Consider the following 24425-nt stretch of genomic DNA (forward strand, 5'->3'; position numbering starts at 1 on the left):
CCTAGGCGGTTGCCTATTTCGCCTATATGGACGCGCCGGCCCTGATTATGCCCAAAGACGTTCCAGTTCAAAAGTACACTATAATTGTTATTGATAGTTAATAAATTTCAACGAATGTTTAAAATCAGCTTTAATGCTAGTTAGGAAAGAACTGTCATCATTGCTTGAAGTCTCTATTTTGGTAGTGTGTGTTTCCAATAAATAATGAATGATATATATATAAATTATTATATAAGTAAGGTATATAGTTTTTATGTTATACTAGGCACCAACTTCAAAATTATAAAACAATTAATAATTAAATAATAAACAAAAAAGTTTCTAATTACAATGAACAGAAAAAAAAAGTATTAATTTGATGCATAAAACATTTATTTTTTGCTTTTTAGTAAACTTATGTTACTTTTGTGTATTTTTAAGTCGGTTGATTTTTTTTTAAAGTTGTTTATTTGCAGGATTTTTTGATGGGTAGATTTTGTAAAGACACTTCTCGAATGAGAGAACTATGGCTAGTTGAAACTGAAGACGAAAGATGGAAACACTTAGAAAAAAATAGAAACATAAATATTAAAAGATATAAGAATGAAAGTACACAGGAGAGAGAAATTAAATTGTTGGATGTGAGAGTTTATGTGTCAAAAAATAAAGAAACGAAAGTCAAAAGATTGAGACCATCGCTTTACCATGATACGTAATAATTTAACAAATGCAGATACTGGACACCAAGCTCATTGACTTAGTTTAATTCGCAGGCGACGGGCGAGAGATTTTCTAATGAATCAGAGGAAGAACGTGCCCATTTTTAAAATCTGATTCATAAGCACTTAGCCAATGAATCTGATGAACAGCAATCACAACAATTAAGCACATTACGTAATTATTCCTTACAAAGGGTGCAAAATGAAACTTCAGAAGAAAGTGACAGTCAATTAAATAATTTAAGACAAGCAGCACACTGTTCAAGAAATATGTTACGAGTTGAACAATTTCAAACAGTCATTAACATTTTTGCAGATGCACCATGTGTCGTATGCAACAAATTACTTAATCCACAACAGCAAGTTAATTTGTCTCCAGAATTAGTTTCAGTCAATAGGATAGTGATATGTTCTCGATGCTCAAATACTATTAAAAATGTAAAGTTCCGCCTCAAGCTTATTGGAATAAGTTGGGAGTTGCTACTGTAGCACAGGAATTACTCAAACCATACCTCAATCACTATACATTTCATATTTAATTTTGAAAAGTTCCCTGGTGAATCTTCAAAGTAAAAGTTCAAATAACAATGAAATTAAAACGGGACCACCTTGGAGCTATATTGAACCCAATGCAAAAAGAATCATTAAAATCGGTTCATAAATAAAGAAGTTGTGCCCGAACATACATTAAAAAAGAAATAAAATCAAAATATTTCATCCACAAATTCAACTTAAAGTCATAAAAATAAAGGCTACTTTAGGGGAAAAAAAATATTTAATTGTAAAAAATATGGTAATCATTAATAGAGCTCTACTGATAAAACGTGGCGTGATGGTACGGTGCGAGGGTGCAGATTGAGGACATGCGTTGTGATTGGGCCATTTGAATATTTTGGGCATTTTTTTGTGTGTGGCAGCGCATTGAGTTGTAGAGCCGTAAAATCCTATGATAATCCGCATGCGGCTCACAATCCGTGGTCTGCCGACCACTAGGCTTTAGGCTCTAGGCAGACTGGACTGGTGATGTCCTGGTAAAAGGAGGAAACCAACAATTCACGTCTCATAAGCATGAACCAGCATCTGGAGATAAAAAATTTTTTAAAAAATTTCCTAAATTATGTGAGAAAAGTAAACAAGAAACATTGCTTTTTCAATACCAATATTTGAGAATTTGAAAGTGAATACAAATTTTTGGGCCATAATTGCTGAAATACCAACTTAAAAATTACAATCTTATAGCTGTTTTTAAATTGATAAAAACAGTTTTATCAACACCTACAGTTCTAATTTTCGCATACATTTTTCAAATTGTTTGATATCTTTGTTCTTCTGTTTAGCTATTCAAGCAGTTAATGCCAAATGTATCTTTCTTCACAGAAAAGCTCCTACTTCGTTTCGGAAGCCGTTGATGGTGAGTTTGAACAAATTTCAACACTGAGACTGACTGCTCTTCAGTCAGGGCGGCTGACATGCTCTGCAGTCAATGATGAAGGAACAGAAAAGGGAACAGGTGACTTCATCATCACAGGTAAAAGGCTTGCAACACTCTTAGAAAAATAATGAATTTGTTGTATCCATAAAATAAATGACTGTTCCTTCTCACCAATCACACTTACATGCAAGATTGAACTGGTGAGCAATCTCTTTGTAGTCGTGATACAACCATGGAGTTCAACTTATTTATTGAGTGAAGTTTAAACTTCAAACCAAATCTTACCACAAAATTTTATTTCCAAAATCACATGGTAGTACGACACATTAATACGGGTATGGTACAGGTACGGCTTCAAAACAATGCTTGCGGTAATTGGCAGTTTTTATAAATGGCATTGCAAACCAAACATAAGTGTACGTATGATCTTTTCGTCAGAAAATTTTTACGGATACTTCTATGAGCTTGTTTTTTTAAAATACTTCAATGCAGCTTATTCACCAAAAAGGCAGGTGCCTCTGTAAATTTTTTGTGAGTAATAATTATTAATTATGCTTATCTTATTTGCATAATATACATTTTGCTACACTGATTTGCAGGTGAACATAGTCCTAAAATGTTGTTACAGACATTCATAATCACTTATAAGTTTTGTCCCCACACAGTGTAGAAATGTTTTGAGCTGCCTTGTTTGCAGTATGCTATATGACCCTCAGGATATTTTCTTTTCCTCAGGTATTTTTATTTCTATGCACATAGTCACTCTTTTATCTAGGCATTTTTTTATGGTTTTCCAATTTTCAAATTTAAATACTTTGAATGATACTTAAATATCTTAATTTTATCTATTTTATTACCAGGTAAGTGAATTTTTACAATAAACTAGGTTTTACATAACAAAATATTTACAATTCACACTTGATATCATTCGATGCAATGAATATTTTATTTTCAATCAGTTATCTTTTATCACATATCACTTCAGTATAAGATACAAATACTCAAAATGGTTTTAATTATTTATGTTTATGAAAAATTTGATTTTTATGAAACTTTTGGAAGCAATGTGGCACGCACACAGCAAAACCACAGTCTTTGTACCACCAAGTACACTTTATATATATATATATATAGACACACACACACACAGACAGAGAGAGATAGAGATAGATAGATAGATATACATATATAATATTTTTGGAAAATGACGAGTGGACAATGAATCAGTAATGAGGATGATGATTGAACTTCTGCGTTGGTAGCACCATACAAAGTCAACTGGTTCCCAAGAGCTTCCACAAAGCTTTCCAAACTAGTTTTGTTGTCATTAGACCTGGGTTTTTTTGAACAAAATGAAGGAATTTATATTGACATCAAAAAAGAGGTGGGAAAAATTTTTTCCCACTAATTTATTGATTTTCTTTGAAAGAGATTGCAACAGAGTAATAGATTAACATGATCAATGCCAGTTTTCTTTATATTGTAGTTAAGTACAATGTCAAGTCAGGTTTCCTGAGAAAAACTGATCTGTTTACTGCTTTTCTGCCAAAACATCTGTAAAATAAAATAAAATAATCCCTGAAAAGATAAGTGTTTAAACGTACATAAAATATGTTTCAAGCATATTCAGTAGGTTTTGAATAATTGTATGCAAACCTCATGTGTCGGAATATATTCAGAAGATAGTTCATGCAAAGAATCTGAACTGCAGTTGTCAGCTTCTGAACCAGAAAAAGTATGAAATTCGTCACTCTTGCGCGATCTTTTAACCATTTCCACCGCAGCAATAATCCAGTTACAGCTAGAACTAGGACGACTGTGGAAAGCGTGCATGATGATCCAAGCTCGTTTTTCGCTCGAGCAAACACATATCAGTCCGTGAAAACGTCTTCTCGAGTTAGGCTTGAGTGCATAGACCCGAATGTATTAAAATACATCAGTAAGTTTTGTTTTATAAATGTGAACTCAGTAATTGACTCTTTCAGTTGTGATTAATTATTATGTATGTATTTTTTTTTTCCAGATACGCCATACAGTGACGATATTTGGCTAAATGTGCAAGGAGTAACCCACAATGCTAGCCATCAGCCCGTGGAGGCAGATGATGTGGTACTTACTTGCGGCATTCCCGTAACTAATAGCAAAAATGATCTCTTGTGGTACAAGGGTAGAGACATTGTTAGGAATACTTCAGGTAGGTACTTACCAAATGGCCACCAGTTGACCACCCCTGATCCACACCAACAAACTTTGGACAAAACAACACAAAGTAATAAGGAATGTAACAATATTGCATTTATTGTGATTATCAATAAGTAAAAGTTAAATGGAGATGAATAATATTGTGAAATTAATATTGGTAATATTTCAGAGCACAAAACATCATATGCAAACACCAAGTATTCGTACCGCACAAGTATAAAGTTTGAAAGCATTGCCAAGAAGCACGAAGGCAATTACAGCTGCAAATGGACGACATTGGATGGCCACACCAGGGTTTCTTCCCTTCAGCTTAAAATCATAGGTAATGAATGTGATCTGTGTTAGTCATTATAGTGCAGCTAAGATCTTTAAACCTGAATTATATGGTTCGGAACATTTTGTAATGTGTCGCCAATCAGGCCGCCTGCGTTCAGGTTTTTTTTTTGACCTTGGCCGCCAAGTAACATTACTGCGCAGCTGGTGTTTTTAGTTCGCTCAGAGGTTATTGTCACTGTCAGTTTTCATTTCAGTACAGTGTTTCCATTTTTATAACGGGTTATATTTTAAATTTTCGCACTTTGTATTCCCATCAAAACTATATTTAAGTTTGCTAAGTATCGTGATGGTATATTTTTTTAAAAATTGTAATGTATGTTCTTGTTTTTAAATGTATTGTACTTTGTATTTGTCTTATGTGCTGAAGTCCCTGCAAATATGGAGTGCCTCCTAGTATCAGTTGGCTATCTGTTGAAAGTGCCTACCTGTAGGGCCTACACTATCCTTTGTACCGTCTTGTATGTCGTGACCACCTATAAAGTTTCCAAACTGTTGGTGGGCATGTCACAAATTCAAATCTATATAGATAAAAATTTAAATGTTCGTTCGTTCAAAATATTTAATCTCGTAAAGTTCTTCACAGATTGCTTTGAAATTTGGACAACATTGCATTTGAATACGCATGTGTTTTTATATTCCTGACACCTGTGACAAGTGTGTGTGTGTGTGTTTGTGTGTTCATCTTCTGTTTTATAAAGATGAAGATTTAGATAGGAACTTATAAACATAGAGAGATAGAGATATAGAGAGAAGGATATAAATTGAGATATAGATATAAATTTTGTGATATCGAGAGATATGGATAGAGTTTTATATGTATAGAGAAATATAGTGGGATTTATAGCGGAACATATATAGAGAGATAGAAAGAGATTCTTTGTATGTGTGCACCTACTTCAAATAAATTACAAAAAAATAGAAAGAGGCATAGCAATTCATGCCGAGCTATAGCTAGTAAATAAAAATTAATAAGCCGGCAAAATTGCCATGGTCCCAAACATTTAAGATTTAAAACCTTTCACAGCATTAATAACGCGCAGCTTTCGACTGAATGCCCAAATATTTGTTGGTCTTGGTCGAGCGGTCAGGGCGGCTAACTGGTGGACCGAAGATCCTGGATTCAGGACTGGGTGTTGAGTTCTTCCATCTCGGCACTACAGGAGGCAGTGGTAAACCATCTCGTATTCACTTTGCCTAGCCTGCCGTAAATCTCTGGGGGTTATCTTGTAACACTGCAGAACCCTATTATAAGTTTTTCTTTTACATGAATAATAATAGTTATTAATGAAAACTTTTCCTTTCAACATGAGTGGTCATGTCTTTTCAGGTTTCATAAGGGTTATTATATTTAAGTACCTTTTAATAACTACGGGCCCGAACTGCAGAAGGCGATATCTTATTTCATTATTTGTGATGTAATTGTTTACGTAAATTGTTTAGTGTGTTTAAAGGTTTAATGATTTGTCTTGTTATTTCAAAGGAAGTATTCTGTCTTAAATTTACGAATACCAGTGGCACGACTCGGATTCACCTAACGGTACTTGAGTTTGGGCACAAGAGTACCTCAGTGGCCATGTCTCTCCCCAGTCACTTCGCATCGCCACCCCGAGGTAGGACGCTTCCAGCACTCCAAGGACTTCATCTTTGGTAACCTCTGATCTAAGTAATTCTGTCTTCCGTTTAATTAATTTCAACCGTTTGTGTGCATTCTCGGAGCCTACTTCGGGGGTGCTACTGTTTAATTAATTTACAACCATATCCGCTCGACGGACTTTGTCACCAACGCGATTCTCTTTTTCAACCACGAGGTGGTTTGAACCTCCGTACGACGGTCATGCCACAAGGCTTTTCACAGTTTAACTTTTATGTTATGAACGTTGAACGAGAGACGTGTACCAAGCGCAGTGCAATAAATACCAGTTTTGCCTACCTTGTGTTCACCTCAATCGCCTGACATGTGTGTTGTGGATACATATCGGCGTGTGGGACGCCATAAGAGCCCAAGTGAGTGATCAGCATAGCGAGTCCGACGCTGAGAGCGGACCGGGTCCAGGGGGTTTGGGCAGTTTTAATGGAGATACGAGTCACGCCTCACACAGGCGACATCATGACCCTAGATCGAGAGTCTCTACCGGGTCTGTGCCCCTACATACGGTGGCGCCCATTAATTCTACCATCTATCCACTAACCAAACCCCCCCAGCCACGTTAAGTTGTAACTTTTTGTTCTGCACGCTAGGCACTTATGACAAACAGTAAATAGTTGATAATAAATGCCTGATTTCGATACTTGTGCTTTACATTTAGCATTGATTTAATGATACTAAAACCTTATAAAGAAGTTTCAAATTCATTTGTTGTTTCCTTGTTTCACTACAATGTCTTCAAATGGTATTTGTAAAGTATTAATGTAATGACAAGGAACCAATTAATAACAATTGAGTGAAATAATGGATCTGACCTTTGAATGAATTTATGTAATAATTGTTTCCAGCTCTCCAGAGACCCTTCTTTGTTGAAACAAATATGAATCAGACTGAGTGGAAAATCTCACAAGGAAAAATGGTTAATTGGACATGTCGTATTTCTGGTTCTCCGAAACCTAACATTTTATGGTACAAGGTAAGATAACTTCTTACGTATGTGAGCCAAGAAGTTTGTGCACTGTTATTTAGGCAACCTTAACACTACAATTAATAGAAGGTTGAAGCTTTTAAAATTAACATCTTATTCAGTTTTTTCAAAGGAAGATGTGAGAAACTGCATGCATAAGTGTAGTATGTTTAATGTGAAAATTTCATTAGATTTATGACTGTTTCACTCACCATGTTGGGTATTTTATTTTCTTGTAGTTAATATTAAAGAGGTATTCTGGTTAATTAATTACAAAGCTGTGCTGCTTTTTGTGTTTCATCACAACTTCTGTTATCAGATTCTTACTATTAGAGGGGATTAAGCTCCACCATCTTGGCTTTTTATATCTTTTTGCTATAATTCTAACATGGAACTATTTATACAATTTTTTGGAATGTCAAGGCATAAATCATTATCTTATGGGACTTCTCTACCTTGTTGCAACCACAAATTTACTAACAGGCTCTAGGCTGTAAGCGCTGCGAGGATGTAACTTATTATTTCCCGTGGGTGACAACAGCCAACATAATAATCACACCAGTTCACAAGTGCTGATTTCAGCAAGTAGCCAAAGCTGTCACATGCCATGTCAAGCCAAAAAAATCTAGCAGGGAAGCTTTATTGCAAACTGTATCAAAATATTCGAAATTGCAAGATGGCGAAGCCTAATAATACCCTTTAATTGTTTTTTTATAGTGTTTCTTGATCATGCAAGTGTTTCATAATTATGACAACTTGTGACTGTTTACTGCTTGGAATATCTGGTGCTAATATTTGCAACCAATCAACACACGCAAGAGCGCTATAGGGACAAGTATATGGAAAGTGCCCTTAAATAATATCAATGACAAGGAAATTTTATAACCAACACACGACACGTGTAACTGAGCCTGGAGGTAATATATTCTAATAATTTCTATTTTATCCTGTGATATGTGTTCGCAGAACAACAAATTTTTGGAGATAAATATGAATGACACCAAACGCATAAATCTACATAAGGACAATTTTTCTCTGACCATAAATTATGCTGTAGAATCTGATGAGGGCGAATACAAGTGTGAAGGATCGAACAAAGATGCTAAACTCAAGAGAGTTGTAACATTAACGATAAAAGGTAACATTTTTATTATTTCACTATAATTCTGCAAAGTTGAATATTTACTTCTGCCCTGGGTTTGGCCCCAAATAATTTCTTGTTTTGTGTATTTTCACAGATAAGAAAAATTCCATAGGTCTGATAGTTGGGATAGTGATACTAACAATAATTTTGTTAGGTTTCCTCATTCTTCTAATTTACAAGATCCGGGAAGCACAGGTGAGTGAAAAAGTCGTTGCTTGGGTTTGAACACGGTAGCATATCGTTTTGTAGGTAATTTGTAAAACTTAACTTTATTCTTATGTCTTACATCCTTTTCAGTGTGATACAGTAGGAAATCTCTTTTGGAGCCTCAGGTGTAGCCATTCTAAAATTCTAAAATGTATTTTTACAATCCCTAAAAAAAAGTACCTTTTGTCATAAAATTGTGTGCAAGTTTTAAATTTATTTGAATTTGATTTAGAAATTATATAAATTTTGTGATTTAATTGTGTAATGGTTTGCTTAATACTAACTCTTTATTGCACAAATGACAAAATTATGGTCGCTTCAGGTTTGTATTATTGAGGTTTGACTGTATGCAGAAAAACAATACAACCAGGTTTCTGCACACATTTTTACTGTTGTTCTACTTTCACCACCAGACAGTAACAAGCATAGGCCATACTGTACAACTGGTATTCATGCAAAAGCAAAAATCCCTTAACAGTACATCCAATACAACAGACACACACTCGCCTAAATTATTTAATCACTATATTCAAAAAATATTATAAACAAAATTAAATGCAAAGGTAAAGTAGAACATAATTTAGTCCAATCTATTCCTTTAGCATGAATCTTCAGATAAACACCAGTTTAGAAAAACAAACATAAAAATAAATAAACATAAAGAAGCTTTGCATATTGAGTTGGAGAGAGTTAAAAAAAATTATATATAAATAAATATTTAATAACTTAAAAATGCATGTCGTGTATTACTGGTAGAGTTATTGCTTTAATTAGAGTCCCCAACTGCAACTGCACTGCACAGCAAGTGCATATGGGCTGCAACTGTACATAATAGCATAATAAGTCATGCTGTATGAGACAGTAAGACAGGCTACATATGTTTAACATGTTTTTTGTTCAATAAAAATACTTTTTTTCTGTAACTGTGTTAACCTGTATTGTATTTTTCAAAATTGTGCGGCTAACCCAGATTTTTTTTTGTCTTGGATCTGCTCCTTTCCCAGTTGATTCAACTTAACAAAGTTTTCTTGTATTAGTTTTTTTGAGTATAAGCATTAGATATTTATATTTTATGTCCATGCAGGAGTTATTAACTTTTAAAATATTTTTTTGAAAATGTCGGCCACTGCAATTACTCAGAATATCGCTGGATATTCAATGTTTTCTATTAATTTACAACGAGTATTTCAGCTCCTGAATTTTTTCTGATGATTTGTCAATAATGACACTAATAAATAGTTTGAAGATTATCAACAAAATTTTCAATGTAAATTATTTCAACAATTGATGTCACTTATCCACTTTAACCCTGAGTTATATTTAGTCAGCAAATCACAATTAATGTAAGTCATTCTGGACATTTGTCTACAGTGCTTTGCTTATGTAAAATAACATTTATTTTTACCCGCTCATTATTTTTTAGAAAATCAGAAGGGACTTGGAATTAACAGGACTGAGTCATTTCAAAGAAGGAGCAATGGAAAACTTTAACCCTGACCTTCCGATTGACGAACAGGCGGATCTTCTTCCGTACGACAAGCGGTGGGAGTTCCCCAGAGATAGACTTAAAATGGGTAAGTTTCTGCCCTTTCACAACTTTATGGTTCCCTGCTTAAGGCTTGGGCCTCACACGCTATGTTGATTTCTAAAATTTCAACTCGATACCTCCCGTGCATTTATTATTCCACCACATATATTTTCAACAGACATCCACTTAGTTTAATATCACAGGTGTAAAAAGGTGCGCAAGTGGTGATGATTGTGCACATTTTTACACCCACGATATTACACTAAAAGCATATCTGTTGAACATATTTGTGGCAGAACAACCAATGCAAGGGAGGTATAGAGTTGAAATTTTAGAAATAGCTCTTAAATGAAAGAAATGTTGAAAAAAATAAATCATCATGGTGTGCGAGACTGAGCCTTAATCTTATTCTGTCCTCTTTTCTTGCTGGCGACAGTGAACACTTTTCACTTTCACTATCGTGCCGTTCTATAAACGGGCTATGTCTGATTTAGCACGGCTCAAAACTGCCACGCTGTTGTTATTTGAGCTACGTTCAGGTCAGTGCTGACATCATGAAAATTTACCGTTGAAAGCCTGCGTGTGTTCGTGGTGCAGGCAGGCAGCTGGGGGCCGGTGCGTTCGGAGTGGTGAGGAAAGCAGAGGCATGGGGCATCGTGGAAGGAGAGTCGGTCACCACCGTCGCGGTCAAGATGGTGAAGAGCGCGGACATCGCCTACATCAAGGCCCTGGCGTCGGAACTGAAGATCATGCTGCACCTCGGGAAGCACTTGAACGTCGTCAACCTCCTGGGAGCCTGCACGGAGGAGCTCAACAAGAGTGAGTGTGGCACTTTGTGCACGTGGTTCACGCTAGTAATCAAATTATACGTTGGAGAGCTATTCAATAAAAACAACTTAAATCTGATTAATTTGTAAATTTACCATTACTACATTAAATTGTAACCTCAATCCACATCAACAGCGATGTCATCATACACCTCTTATATTGGGAAAAGCATCAAAGGCTAGTAAAAGGAACCGTACCAGTAGGTATTTGCAAGGGCGTTGAGAGTAACTGAGGGCCCAGGGGCAAAAATATTTGTCAAGCCTTCTCCCCATTATTTAATGTACAGATTTTCAAAAAAAAACCTACCCCCCCCCCCCACAATTAAAAATAAGATGTAAAGATTGTACTTGTTACCATGGCCATAACTAAACATGATCTGGCGTGTATCACATAACTTGTAAGGTTTCCAGTTAACCTATTAGCAACAGACTTGTAATTTTCGTACCTCTATCAGGGCCAACTTAGGCATAAAAAAAATTTCATAACTCAACCAGGCCTCAGGAATTTTTCCCTCTTTCCCCCTTCTCACAAAACCATGGCCCTGAATATTTGCATTGAGTGATTTTGGGGAAATCAGGTTTTTTGGACCGGATTCAAACTCACGTCCTCCGGGATGTGAGTTCATTGTTTTATTATTATGCCTTGATGTTCAGAAACTCTTGAATTGGTTTTTGGTGTGTGTTATATGTACTTAGAAGTCAAACTTGTCAGCTTCTGGCATGACAGTAGCTTTTTTTTTATATATACCACTTCTAAGATGTACTTGTAATACTTTTGAATAATTGAAAAGATGCTATTTATTTTTCTCTGAACAGGGTATATATACTTTAATGACTCCTTTATTTAGCTGTTTGTTCTTATTGACTGTGATTGCTAATGTATCATGCACCTATTAACAGGGGAAATCAGTAATTGTCTCAGATACAAAACAGATAGCTCAGAATTACTGCAGTGAGTTGGTACCAATTGATTGGATTCACGACCAAGTCTTTGACAGACGAATGGACAGAGTGGCGATGACAATACAGTTCCTTATTGTTCAGTACGTGACCCATTAAAACTACCACAAATACTCGCACAAATGCCTGCATTTACTCGACTCATAATTATTGACTAGCTCATTCAAAAAAGTATTTGCGGACAAATATTTACAGTTGATGACTCCTTTGACCAACATTGACATCAGTTTGAAAAGTGGCAGCCATATCAGGCCCATAATAAGCATATTTTGTCACCCAAAGCAGTACCAAGATCAAATTCAAATTTTAATTTTAGTCATCCCATAAATCAGTTAAAAATAAGGTTTTTTTTACTGGTTATAAACAACACAAAAATATATGCATAATTAATAAAATTGTATATTTTGCACTGCTGCTGTACGATTGTGAAATCGGGACTTTGATGTCGCTCGTCAGCATCTTTTGCGTGCTGGTCTCACATCAGAATTATTGCAAAATTTTATCATCAACCTCTACATACTAACCTGGGTCTATCAAACCACAATGTATCAGTCTCAAAATTTCCGTGAGAAATTCGCCATTAAGATTTTATTTATATATATAAGTTTTAAAAAATAATCACTTTTTAAGTACATTATATTTATATTTAAAACAATAATCGTACAGTGGTTTTCATTCTATTAAAAAAAAAACATAATTTAGACTTCATTTATACACATTTTGTGTTGGCTTTGAGATATTTAAAGGTCAGCATAGCATCAAAATATCAACCTCAAGATATTGATGTTGACATGTTGACTTTGACAACCAAATTTAAAAATAATATGTATTGGATTATCAGCGTACCTGACATGTTGGCATATTGCACAGGACTTCAAAAATTTTTAAAAGTTTTTTTTATTTTTTATAAAATTGTAGTTTATAAAGGACCTGCAATAAGGGATGTGCAGATCTTTATAAATTCATACGTTAATTTTCTGTTGGGTCTGGGTTCAAATATCGTCGAGGAAATATTACTCATGATTGCTTGCTAATGTTCTTTAAAGTGTATTTTCATTGAGCGTTAAAATAAATAAATGTATACTTTAAAGTTAAGTCAAAAGAAAAATGATTCAGTTCTTAGAACATAAAATTCACAGATACGACAGAAAAATTTGGCTGTTTGTTGAATGCAATTAAATTGCATGCTTTTGCCTTGAATAGTTGAAATAGCTGGAAGTAAGTGCAGCCCTTTAAGTAGGAACAAGGAACACGACCAAAATTTAATTTGCTCGGCATCTTAGTGGCTTGTCACTGTTGCCCTCCCACCCTTCACCCTCCATCCACCTCTTCTGCTCCTACTCCAGGGGTGCATGCAGGAGGAAGCGAGGGGGGGACATATCCTCCCTTCAAAATCCCAAGAAATCCTAAAAAAATCTATCATTCGCAATAAAAGGAAAGAATCTGAAAGTAAAACACAGCAGGCAAAAAGGTTCCTCCATCAGGCTCTTCACAAGACCTGACTACTGCCAGTTAGTGGTTTAGGATAAGCAAAAGAACTATACTTGCATTAACAAATAATATTAAAATTATTCCTTCACGAGGTGTTATTTAAGTCATTGATAGGGTGATGTGATGCAATTTTTTCTTTTTGCAGAAGAGTTCCTGGTTATTGTTGAGTTTTGTCGATACGGGAACTTGCAAAATTTCCTGATGAGACACAGAGCATTGTTCATCGACCAGCTGGACCCAGAAACTGGAGAAATAGATTTTGAAAAAGGACAGGAATTACTAAGAGTAAAGTCGACTAACAGCACCAGATCAAGGCAAGTTATGTACCGAGCTTTACGTAGTCACTTTTTTCCAGCAGGATTACTCAACACAGTTATCCTAAAAATATAAATATATTTGGTTATGTTTTCGTACAGTCTGCTTCTAGATTTGTTAGTGTAGTTTCAGCGAGTTAGTTGTGACAAGTCACAGTTGTGCTCGTCTAAGACGATGATCGCTTTTCTACTAGTTTGCTTACTAGAATGCTTACTGGTTTCTGTACTGTGTCACTAGGTGCGCTACAAGTTTCTGCTCCACACTATTCTAGCTGCCTTACTAGTTTTGTTAATAGAATATTCTCCACAACAAATTTTTATTATGATAGTTCACATTTTTTTACTGTATACAAACAAGGCTCTTCTTTGTATGCATTTATTAAAACGAGGAGTTGGTCACTATTCCACTTCTTTCCGTCCATGTTTATCACGACATGTGCTCTTAAAAGTGTAAACAACCCCATATGCTGTTTTCGTGAGTTCTGATTGGCCACTCCTTAAATATTGGAACACACCAAGCAACGAAAATACGACGCAGTCTATTATGCAAAACCAGTAGCCCAGCTCGTACAGCTACTAGTATCCAGTTTGAAATCCAGTGAAGAAACTAGTAGCAGAGCCAGTACGACTCCTAGCTTACAATATTGTAAGGAATATTGTACCGTGTGCGGCTGGCTTAATATGTATCTACTATATTACCGAGTTCTAACACTGTCCGCCCGCCGTGTGTTACATTTTTACCGTCGTTGCCTAGCAACAAACTTTATTTGTTACAAATATAAACAGTAAACATTTCAGACTTATTTATTTTAATTTTAAATACATTTGGACGTTTTATTTGCACTAATTTAAGCCATTTTCAGTAAATAAAGAAATTAATTAGAACTTCAACAGCCGTTTCCACGATGGTGCGTCGTGATTGGCTGGCCGAGGAGCAGCCGGTACGAAAGCGACAATGTTAAAATATAGAAGGATTCCTGGATGGCTGTCCTGAATGCGTGCCGTGCCGACGGAGTCTCGGAAATCGGGATATTTTGTTAATAATCCGCGCACTGACACTCTTGTCATATTAAATCGGTTTCGCGGCATCGCCGTGAACATTTGTGTAATAATCTCAGCGATTATTACGTGCGTGAGTGTGATATCTGCGTTCACATCTAGACCCCAGCATCCATCGGCTAAGGTAGGCTGTTGCTACTGCGGTTTGAGGTGACGCCGCGTGATACCACGTTTCCCTAGTGACTTTAGGACTTCAAGGTGAACTATTTCGACATTTTAACGAATTCAATAATACATTTTCACACGCTAGAGTTACCAAGACTAGTAGTCCTGAAAGTACCGTCTCGTTGAAATACCTTACCAAACTACGCCGGAGCAGTTTAAGAAAAACATTCCCTGAGATTTTTAGAACATTATACATATAAATGAACTTTTGAAATAATTGTGTGCACCGTAACAGCAACTAGCTTTGAACATTATTTCTTCCTTGGTCATCATACGGATTGTCATTATTATAGTGTGCTGTAGAGACCCAGTTGCTATTTCTTTATGTTTATTTTTGAATAAATATCAATTTGTTACTGCGGTAATTTTATATGTATGAATCTAATCCTGACCATTTTGCTAGCTGTTAAATGTCGTTCCACGCACACACTAGAGGGCCGCAGTAACCGTCATAATTCATATAATTTAAAATTTGTCAAGCCACTTTGTGGGGCCTTAGAGGTTATATACAGATTTGTGATAATTACAGAGTTTAGAGAAAGTGACGCAGCAACGTGTAGCTGTACGTAGTGTACATGTGTACATTTAGAATTTCTCTGTTAATTTTGATATTTAAATAAAAGAGTTTGAAATTAAATTTTGGAATTTATTCTTTCGCAGTCAAACATTTACATACCAGTTCTATAATTCCATGTCACATAATGGAAAACACTCACTTTGAAGACCACTCCTCGCAGTCCTGTGCCTTCACAAAATAATGTCCTTAGTGACTTTTTTTGTCTAGGTATTGCAAAAAAAATAACTACGTCCCAGTGGACCCAATGGCCACCCGGGCCTGTGCCGCAAGCGTGGGGCCTACATTTTTAATTAAAAAAACATAACTAGTTGAAAAGAAGGGGGGGGGGGGGGGGCACAAAGGTAAAAATCAATGCGGCATGGCCTTGACCCCTGATCTAAATTATCAGCCTCTAAAAGCTCATCCAATTTTTTTTTTGTGAACCGCCGCACGTTCTTTTAGCACACGCACGTGCGCACACACACACAATCTCACTCACTCACTCATTCTCTCTCTCTTATTTACCTATTTACCTGAATATAATGCTATGATTTTTAGCAAAACTGTGGAAACTAAATATAAGGGTTGCATTATAATCTAATTGTAATCTTTTATCGTGCCATTGGGAACAGAAAGTTGAAGATTTACACGCTCTGCCTCTTAAATGTGTCACTTATGCCACTTTAGACCGCTGTTAATAATTACTGCCTCCAGAACTTCCACTTAGTTGAAAAACTACATGCTCTGCCTGTAAACTGGATCAGTTATGCCATTTTAGTCCGAAGCATCCTGGACCTCTGCACAGGTGTGACAGATGAGTGAAGCAGGATGAAGGAGAGGATGCAAATGGAGTCTGTCACTGGGTTCTCTCTGCTTCTTTTCACTGTGGCTGCTGGTGTAGGAAACCACACCCTCTCACCCTCACAGGGGACCACGATACATCACCACATTCTTAGCTTTCTGAACAGTGGCTTTTGAACTAGTCATAAGACACACTTCTTTTTATAACTGCTGGCTTGGTGTTTCAAAAGAGATGATGTGAAACACTCGACTGACAAAAATGTGGCACCAGAAAGGCTCTAGAAAATATGGAATAAATTTAATAATAATAATATGTAATTTTCAAGTGCTGCGTACTTGAATTGCAATTTCCAATCCATAAAGTCTTATTTTTTTCATAAACTCATAATCAAAGAAAGGCGTATGTTGCATTATTTTCGGGTGAATGCGGTGTTTTTCACCACTTCTACCCCAGCTCGCCCTACACGATGTGCGTGTGCACTTTCAGGTTCCGGTACCCTGGCTGGAAACTGCCGCGAGGAGACTCCAGCCAGAGCATGAAGGAAGGGGAGAAGGAGCAGCAAAGCTCGGGCCAGATGAGTCCGACCGTCAACTCGGACATGTCGGTGTGCATGTCGCCCGGAGGTACAGCATGCCTCACGAGGGAGAAAATGTTTTTGTTACACGTGTCAAATACATAAATATTGTTACGGCAGGGAAAATTTGTTAATGTGGGGAGGAGACTGGATTGGTGGATGCCGCGGGCAGCGGGAGTACGGGGGGGAGGGGAGGGGAGGGGAGCATTATCCCTCTCTCTACGTCTCCCACTTAAATTTCCTTCTGAAAATGTTAAACGAAAGAAAATTGGTATTTTTACTACTAGTAAAACAAACCTTGAAGTAAAATTTAAATAAATTCATGACCATAATTTTTTTGAAGTGTTCCGAAAATAGAATCAATAAATAAAGGTGTGAGATATAACCTACTAATGTATGTCATTGGAACTACGAGCATTAATCTAAAAGTTGATGTCACTGCCGGATTTAACACTGAAGGGCCTGGAACATTGAGGGGAAAAACAAATTTTTTTATTTTTCAGATATCATTTTATTCTTGCATGATTTTTGTCTGATACTCAACGTGCGTGTTCATTATATTTCCATGAAGGTGTGACTACTAAGCTAAACTTGATTTTATTCTTACAAACATACCTAATAGATATCAACTTATCATTTACAAGTGAAAGTTTATGTACTCAAACTGCAAGTTTTACCTTCATAGATAATTGTCTGTGTTCAGGAAATGAGGACTGTCCAGTCTTAAGCAACAACAGCGTGCAACCAGGATGGAGGTCGAATTTCGTTGGCGACTACAGGTCTGGACACGTGGAACCAATATTTACGAGAGATTTGCTATGTTGGGCCTTCCAAGTGGCCCGTGGGATGGAGTACCTCGCAGGGAAGAAGGTATCGTCATGACATGTTAACATGAAGTGTGAACCACTGGTGACTATGCTTTCTTAAATGTGGATTATTCTTACATGTGAATGTGGAAGAAGTGAGTCCACCTTCATGCACGCACATATAAATATTCTATAAACAGGATGTTTCTGAACACTGAAAACACCCACAAGATAATTCCTCGCAAGAAATTAAGATGAAAAAATTTTCACGACTTTTTCCCTAAACTTGTTATTGTTACCAGGAAATATTATATTAATAAAAGTTAAGGCTACAACCATTTGAAAAAAAAAAAAAACATTCAATGAACAGGTACAAATATTCTATAATTCTAAATTTTATTTAAAAAGTAATATAGTTTAAAAGTGTTTCAACAATGTGTATGAACTTTAATATGGCCAAGCAAAATGACTCAGTGCTACAAAATTGCATGCAACGAAAGAAAGAAAGGTTTGTCAACTCAATTTTATTATTGAAGGAGAATGATATTGTCAACCATTTTTTCAAAAGGTGTTGGTCTCTTTTATTAGAAACATTATTTTTAGATTTGTTGCTTGGTTGAAAGTAATTTCTCATAATTCTTTGAAAATGTGTTCAAAAATTAGATTTTTCATGGTGAACAACTCCCTCAGTCACTACTTTAAGTGAAAAGTTGTAATTATGTTTTCATCGTATTTATTTATTTTTAAATCACATGCTAAGCATTATAGGTGTTGTTCAGAAACATAATTTATGTACAGAAAGCTCATACTTGCACATGCATACAGATGAACAGACTTGAGGATTGACCAATGGACTGGGATGGACAGGATGATACGGGACAAACAGATTAATGCACCTCATGTTTACGCACACACAGACAAGTGAATTCATTACATGTTTTTTCTTTGGCATATAGAGAAAAAAATTACGTAATGTATTAGGTTTCCATTTCCTAGATTGAATGGCAAACTTCCCACTTCCACATGCACACACACACACACACACATGCATGGGCATTCTCTTGTAAAAAAAATCTTTAAATTCACTGTTGTTGAAGTTTAAATTCACTGTTGTTGTACTAACAAATCCCTTCTCATGTGTCTGCAGTCTTCTCTATACCTGAAAATCTGGACTCTTGTCACACATTTTGTATATCTTGCTGTAACTGTACTCATTATTTTGGTATATAGTGTATTGTACACCTGTGAACCTCAATGAGATGTGATTTTCCTAGGTTATGCATGGGGACCTCGCATCTCGCAACATATTACTGGCAGATGACAATGTCGTGAAGATATGTGATTTTGGACTCGCCAAAAGCATGTACAAGTCTGACAACTATAAGAAGAAAGGGGAGGTATATTAGATTATTTTTGTAGTGGTATGGTATATGTAGTACACTGTTAGGTGTTTACAAAACAAGCATTAGGTTACGGGGTCGGATCACGTTACACTCTGCATATGCAATAGAACAGGCCATGCCTACTGACAGAAATACAGTAAAACCCTGGTTAACCAAATTGGCATTACCAGAAACCGAGGTTATCAGAAATGCCTCCGAAATAGCACTGGAAAAATCTTGAGGATTAGATCAGTGGGACATTGATTCTCAAATAACATAGGGAGGGATGCAAGAAACAAAAATTCCTCAGGTTTTTGAATGAGTAATTCATACATAGTTACATTTATTTACTGTAATCCTAAAAATGTAATTTTAACTTTAACAAAGAACATAAGTGTAGCTTACACAGAGTTTAAAATTTGCTTGACTTTAGAACCATTTCAGAATAACATACTGTAATTAAACAAAAATAGCAATAGAAGTTAATGACTCAACGGATAAAATTTGTAACAGCAAATTCCCCCCCCCCCCCCCCCTCCTTTTCCGTCCTGTTGGGTTAACCAGGGTTGTATTGTATTTCCACACCAGCTGTGGCCATGCTTACTTTCAAGTTTAGTGAAATAAAAATAGATCAGGCAGAGATATGCCCGGTAATGGTACTATGTTCTGGCAAAGTATAAATATTGGGGGGGGGGGGGGGGGGGGGAAACCACTATGTGCATCAAAGAAGTAGAGCAGCAGACATGCAATTGTTTCGTAATTTAAGGGTTGGAAGATCAAGTTTCTTATCATAAAAAAACCTAAAATTGTAAGTTTAATGTTGGATTATACAGTAACGTGCCTCCATTAGTTCGATATAGAACCTAATTACAAACACTTGCCACAAGGACAAATAAATTACTATTGCGGATTTTTTGATACAGCTTAAAACAAGCGGTCCAATGCTACCTGATGCATGCAACAAATGTTCAATCAGTAAATTTGTATAAATACTTTTTCTTCTGATATTGCCTTTATATTGCACTGAGACACTGTCACTAGAGAGGAAAGATAAGTTAGCAAGTTTTTATGGCCTTTTATCAGATACATGAAAAAGTTATGTTAGTAACTATTTGGTTATTTAGGGTTAAAAATTTGCTGCAGAAGCATACCATATTTCCAAAACAAAATAGATTTTATTTGTGAGAGTAGAACTATCTTAACTTGGGAAAACTTTTATCTGTTCGCATTTGTCGTTGGCTGCTATACTACCCTTTGACATACCTTTACCGTCTATGAAAAATTCTCATGGTTACTTAAAACTATATTTATCATAGGTTTCAAATATTTTTTTCTTAACAGATGACTAAAAATCTATATTTTGATAGTTTATACTGACTAAAGTGGGTATGCCATGATGGAAGTTTCCTTGAAAGATTCTATGCTCAAATTCATGACCTCTATTATGGATTACTTCAAATGCTATAAATGTTTGGGCCATGCTCATGGCCTTGATTCCTGCAGAGCACCTGAAAATGATACATCAATGCACTGTGATCATGCCTTTCAGCCAATATAGTAAGGCCTAGATGTGCATTAAATGTTTTATGACAGCGAAATTTAGGCATTCACACACTTGTTTTTGTATTATTATTACTGCTGGTTTAAAAAAAGAAATCCCATTTGGTACATTTTAGGTTATCTTTCGTTTACTCAAACTAAAATACATGTGCATTTGCATTGCATTCTTTTCTAAGGATGAGACATTCAGGGTAATTTAGTAAATTTATAAATTTATTTAACCAAAATGTGTTCTCCGTCATATTAGTTCAGAATCGGTGGATCTGCAACAGTTAAATCAGCATATAAGCGTACATATCTGCATATCGGCAAAATTTTGTGAATAGGACGGCTCTAGTTTCTACTAAGCTGTTCAACAATTACAATCAACATATCTAAAAAAATCTTTTATCTCATTACAACTTAATCAGGGTGACTAACAAACCTTTGGTGAAAAATTCTCTAAGTTTTCCAGGTTTGGAAAAAAAATTCCCTCACCTCTGATATTATTAAGATGCCAACAACTACTAAAAATGAAAATTGAAAATCACATCTTGTATGCATACCACGCTTCACTATTACAGCAGGCAAATATAAACAAATTTAAAGCACTACTGTCAATAGCACTGAAGTCAATGCGCATGGTCGAAGTGCTGATTTAGGTACTTATGAGCAAAATAACGTATATGAGGAGCTGATACATGTTGAGAAGGGGGAAGAAAGACTGTGTATAGTGTTAATTAAATCTCTGCAATAACTTTCATTAACCTTGACACTAAAAATTGTCAATAAAAAGATTCCCTGACTACCTAATAAATTCCCTGATTTTTCTGACTTCTCCCTGTTGCTCTCACTGTTTTCAGGTTTTCCCTGATAATGTCTGTTAGCATTTTTCTTAATCTTATTGATGACATTACCCTTATTTTGTAAACCAGTAAAATAAATAGCCAAAACTGATATTTGTTGAATCATGGTATTACTAATTGATGTACCCGTGCTTCGCTACGGCAATCTATAGGCAGAACATTCTTACACTGATCATTAAACATGCCCCTTCTTGTGAGAACTCCACTGCGGAGACGCAGAAGGTATCAATAATGCTAAAGCCTGTACCGTGGATATACTTCAGATCTATACCACAGGAGCCATGCATTTTTACGGGATAAAAAGTAGCCTGCGTTACTCTCCGGCCCACAAACTATCTCTATGCAAAAAAATCATGTTGATTCATAGCTCCGTTACAGCTTGAAAGGACAAGCCATCACACTTTCACATTTATAATAATATTAAGTATGGATATTGATATTGATGGTAGAATAGTGAAAATTAAAAATTTAAAACCAATATAAGTAATACATATATGGTTGATGGCATATAAACACTTCTTAAGTGCCAGAAATTAATGAAACATTCTTCTTAAAGTAATTTGCAACTGCTGCTAAAGAATATTATATATTAACTCGTGTGTGTTAATTTAGGGTCCGTTGCCTATGAAGTGGATGGCTATTGAATCATTAAGGGACAGAGTATTCTCCACACAGTCTGATGTATGGTCCTATGGCGTCGTTCTGTGGGAAATATTCTCACTTGCCAGGACTCCATACCCAGGCAAGTTACTTCACATTCTACTTTAAGTTTTCTTTTAAAGTTGTAGCATTGCAAGACCCTTGCCCTACCCTACTTTTATAAGTATTTTTTGAGAGGAATAATTATGCTTTTATCATTCAGTTGGTTCAGCTGGTTAAATGGCTTTCATACTTGTGTTTAATTTTGATATTCAATTATTTTTTTCAGAAAAGCCATTCAATCATATTTTTATTACGGTTTTCACTTTGTGTGCAAGGTTATTATTTTTGTAAATTAATTTTTTCAGTAGGTATTTTTTTTACTTTCATTATTGTTATGATGAATTAATTTTACTTTTGCATTTATTTGGAAGCTATAATAAATTTTTCTAGAACATTATGTAGTGTAGTGGTAAAATGAAAAACGAGAAACAAGTGTGCGACACGTAGGTGCCAATTGTTTTTAGACTTTTTTTTTAGTACCAAGACTTTCTGGCATTTTCTGTGTGTATTCTTATGATGGAAAAAATGACAGATGTTAGCTCCCATAGGAGATGGTAAAGTTAACAGGTCATTGGGCTAGCCAATCTGGAAAATAATTTGTGTATTATATGTAATGTTGTTGTATCCTTGTACGAGGAATTGTGATGTGATTGGTCCCTGAGGTCATGCTGCTCCTTCCTCCGTGTGGCTGGAGGGAGTTGCGTCATCTTGCCAATTCTCTAGCTCGATGTGCACGAAGTAGGTCATGCCCAAGCCAAGAAATTAGGTATTAAGTGCGGAACTTTACAACTGTGGTACGCGCTGTACCATTTTTCAACCTCTTTTAGAAACTTTTTGACTAGAATTTTTGCGACCATAGTCATTGGTACTCAACCCACGATGGGGCTTTAGAAATTTTTAGCAGCCATCCCACGGACACGTTTATCTTTGGTTTGTACCGTCGTTGCCAAGTGACAACGGTACTTATTAGCGAGATGTGATTCATGCGAGTATTAAGATTTTTTTTGACATTGTAAAAATTAATAAACATTCACTTTTCAAGCTATGAAAAATGTGTTGGATCTGTGGTGAGCATCATGTAATGGCAGATAGTGTTCTACATTGGTGTGAGAACTAAATAAAGTAAATCTACCTAAAGAGTTCTACTAATCTTCTTCAAAAGAGACTGCCTTCATATTTAACATTGAAAGTTTTGGCGAACATTTTCAGGATTTATTTTTTGAAGTGTTTTGTGAACATCCAAGTCGGGGTCATCTTTAAGCCAAGCCACTGATTTTTAACATAGTAAACCAAAATTTGTTGATAAAGTATGTGTTCTGATATTCTGTGTGCTGAAGAAATGGGGGAAGTACTTATATTATACAGTAAAACATTGCCAGAGTCTATTTTTTATAAAGATTCATGTATACATGCTTAGCAATATGTAAAGTTGTTAAATTTCAGCTACTAAAGCCATTAGAAAGGCAATATGTTTAATGTAAGCATTCATTTACTTACTCACTTACTGATTCATTGATACATTCATCACTATATAGAAAACTTTTGATATAAGTTTGCTGGTATAATATTGTACATAACAGCATGCACCTTTTTTAATTCATGGAATTTAAAAAAATTGAAAACAATTTATCTCTTAATTCATTGTGTTTGAGTTTTAGGTATGGAAGCAGATGAGAGGCTATTCAATAGCCTGATAAGTGGATACAGAATGGAATGTCCTGAATATTCTACACGAGAGATGTAAGTTACTGGGCCAAAGTACATAAATAAAAGCCACCAGTTACAAATTATGAAAATAATTTTAAGTCATATTGTGGATGTATTTATCAGAAGTAAAGAGATAACTAGTCTATTATTATATCACGTACTATGTACTTAAAAGCATTTATATTTAGGTGGTCTATGATGAGATAAAACTATAAGCAGGTTCAACTATCAAATCTTGGAAGTGTATCGGAGAATGCTAACGGCCAAAGCCATCAAAATGTAGAATGATTGATGTAAAAATGTTATTGGCCTCAGATGCCCCAAGTAGTTTTGGATAATTTGTAATTATGATAGTAATTGACGACCTCCTAAATTAATAACTTTTTAATGCTTAGAACAATGTAGCATATACGCAAGAGTGCTCAGTCCATTATTTACTAACTTCAAATTAGTTTGATAGTAAAATGTTTGCAACTTCCTACTGGTTCAAAAAATTCTTTAAATTTTTTTTAGATA

The 24425-nt window shown here is 35.6% G+C and overlaps 1 protein-coding gene across 1 annotated transcript in view; it reads left to right on the forward strand.

The window, feature by feature from the left end:
* The window catches only part of LOC134533994 (vascular endothelial growth factor receptor 1-like), a 43880-nt gene that overhangs the window by 12985 nt on the left and 6470 nt on the right, over positions 1-24425 (forward strand). Inside the window, exons 6-19 of the mRNA XM_063371876.1 lie at positions 2076-2226; positions 4154-4324; positions 4502-4654; positions 7162-7289; positions 8247-8418; positions 8519-8619; positions 10055-10205; positions 10757-10978; positions 13583-13751; positions 16820-16956; positions 17611-17777; positions 18988-19110; positions 22113-22242; positions 23861-23942. Of these exons, the coding sequence (XP_063227946.1) occupies positions 2076-2226; positions 4154-4324; positions 4502-4654; positions 7162-7289; positions 8247-8418; positions 8519-8619; positions 10055-10205; positions 10757-10978; positions 13583-13751; positions 16820-16956; positions 17611-17777; positions 18988-19110; positions 22113-22242; positions 23861-23942 (2057 nt within the window). The remainder of the gene's footprint in view (positions 1-2075; positions 2227-4153; positions 4325-4501; positions 4655-7161; positions 7290-8246; positions 8419-8518; positions 8620-10054; positions 10206-10756; positions 10979-13582; positions 13752-16819; positions 16957-17610; positions 17778-18987; positions 19111-22112; positions 22243-23860; positions 23943-24425) is intronic.

Source organism: Bacillus rossius, chromosome 7 (assembly GCF_032445375.1).
Source record: "Bacillus rossius redtenbacheri isolate Brsri chromosome 7, Brsri_v3, whole genome shotgun sequence".
NCBI classification, from domain to species: Eukaryota; Metazoa; Arthropoda; class Insecta; order Phasmatodea; family Bacillidae; genus Bacillus; species Bacillus rossius.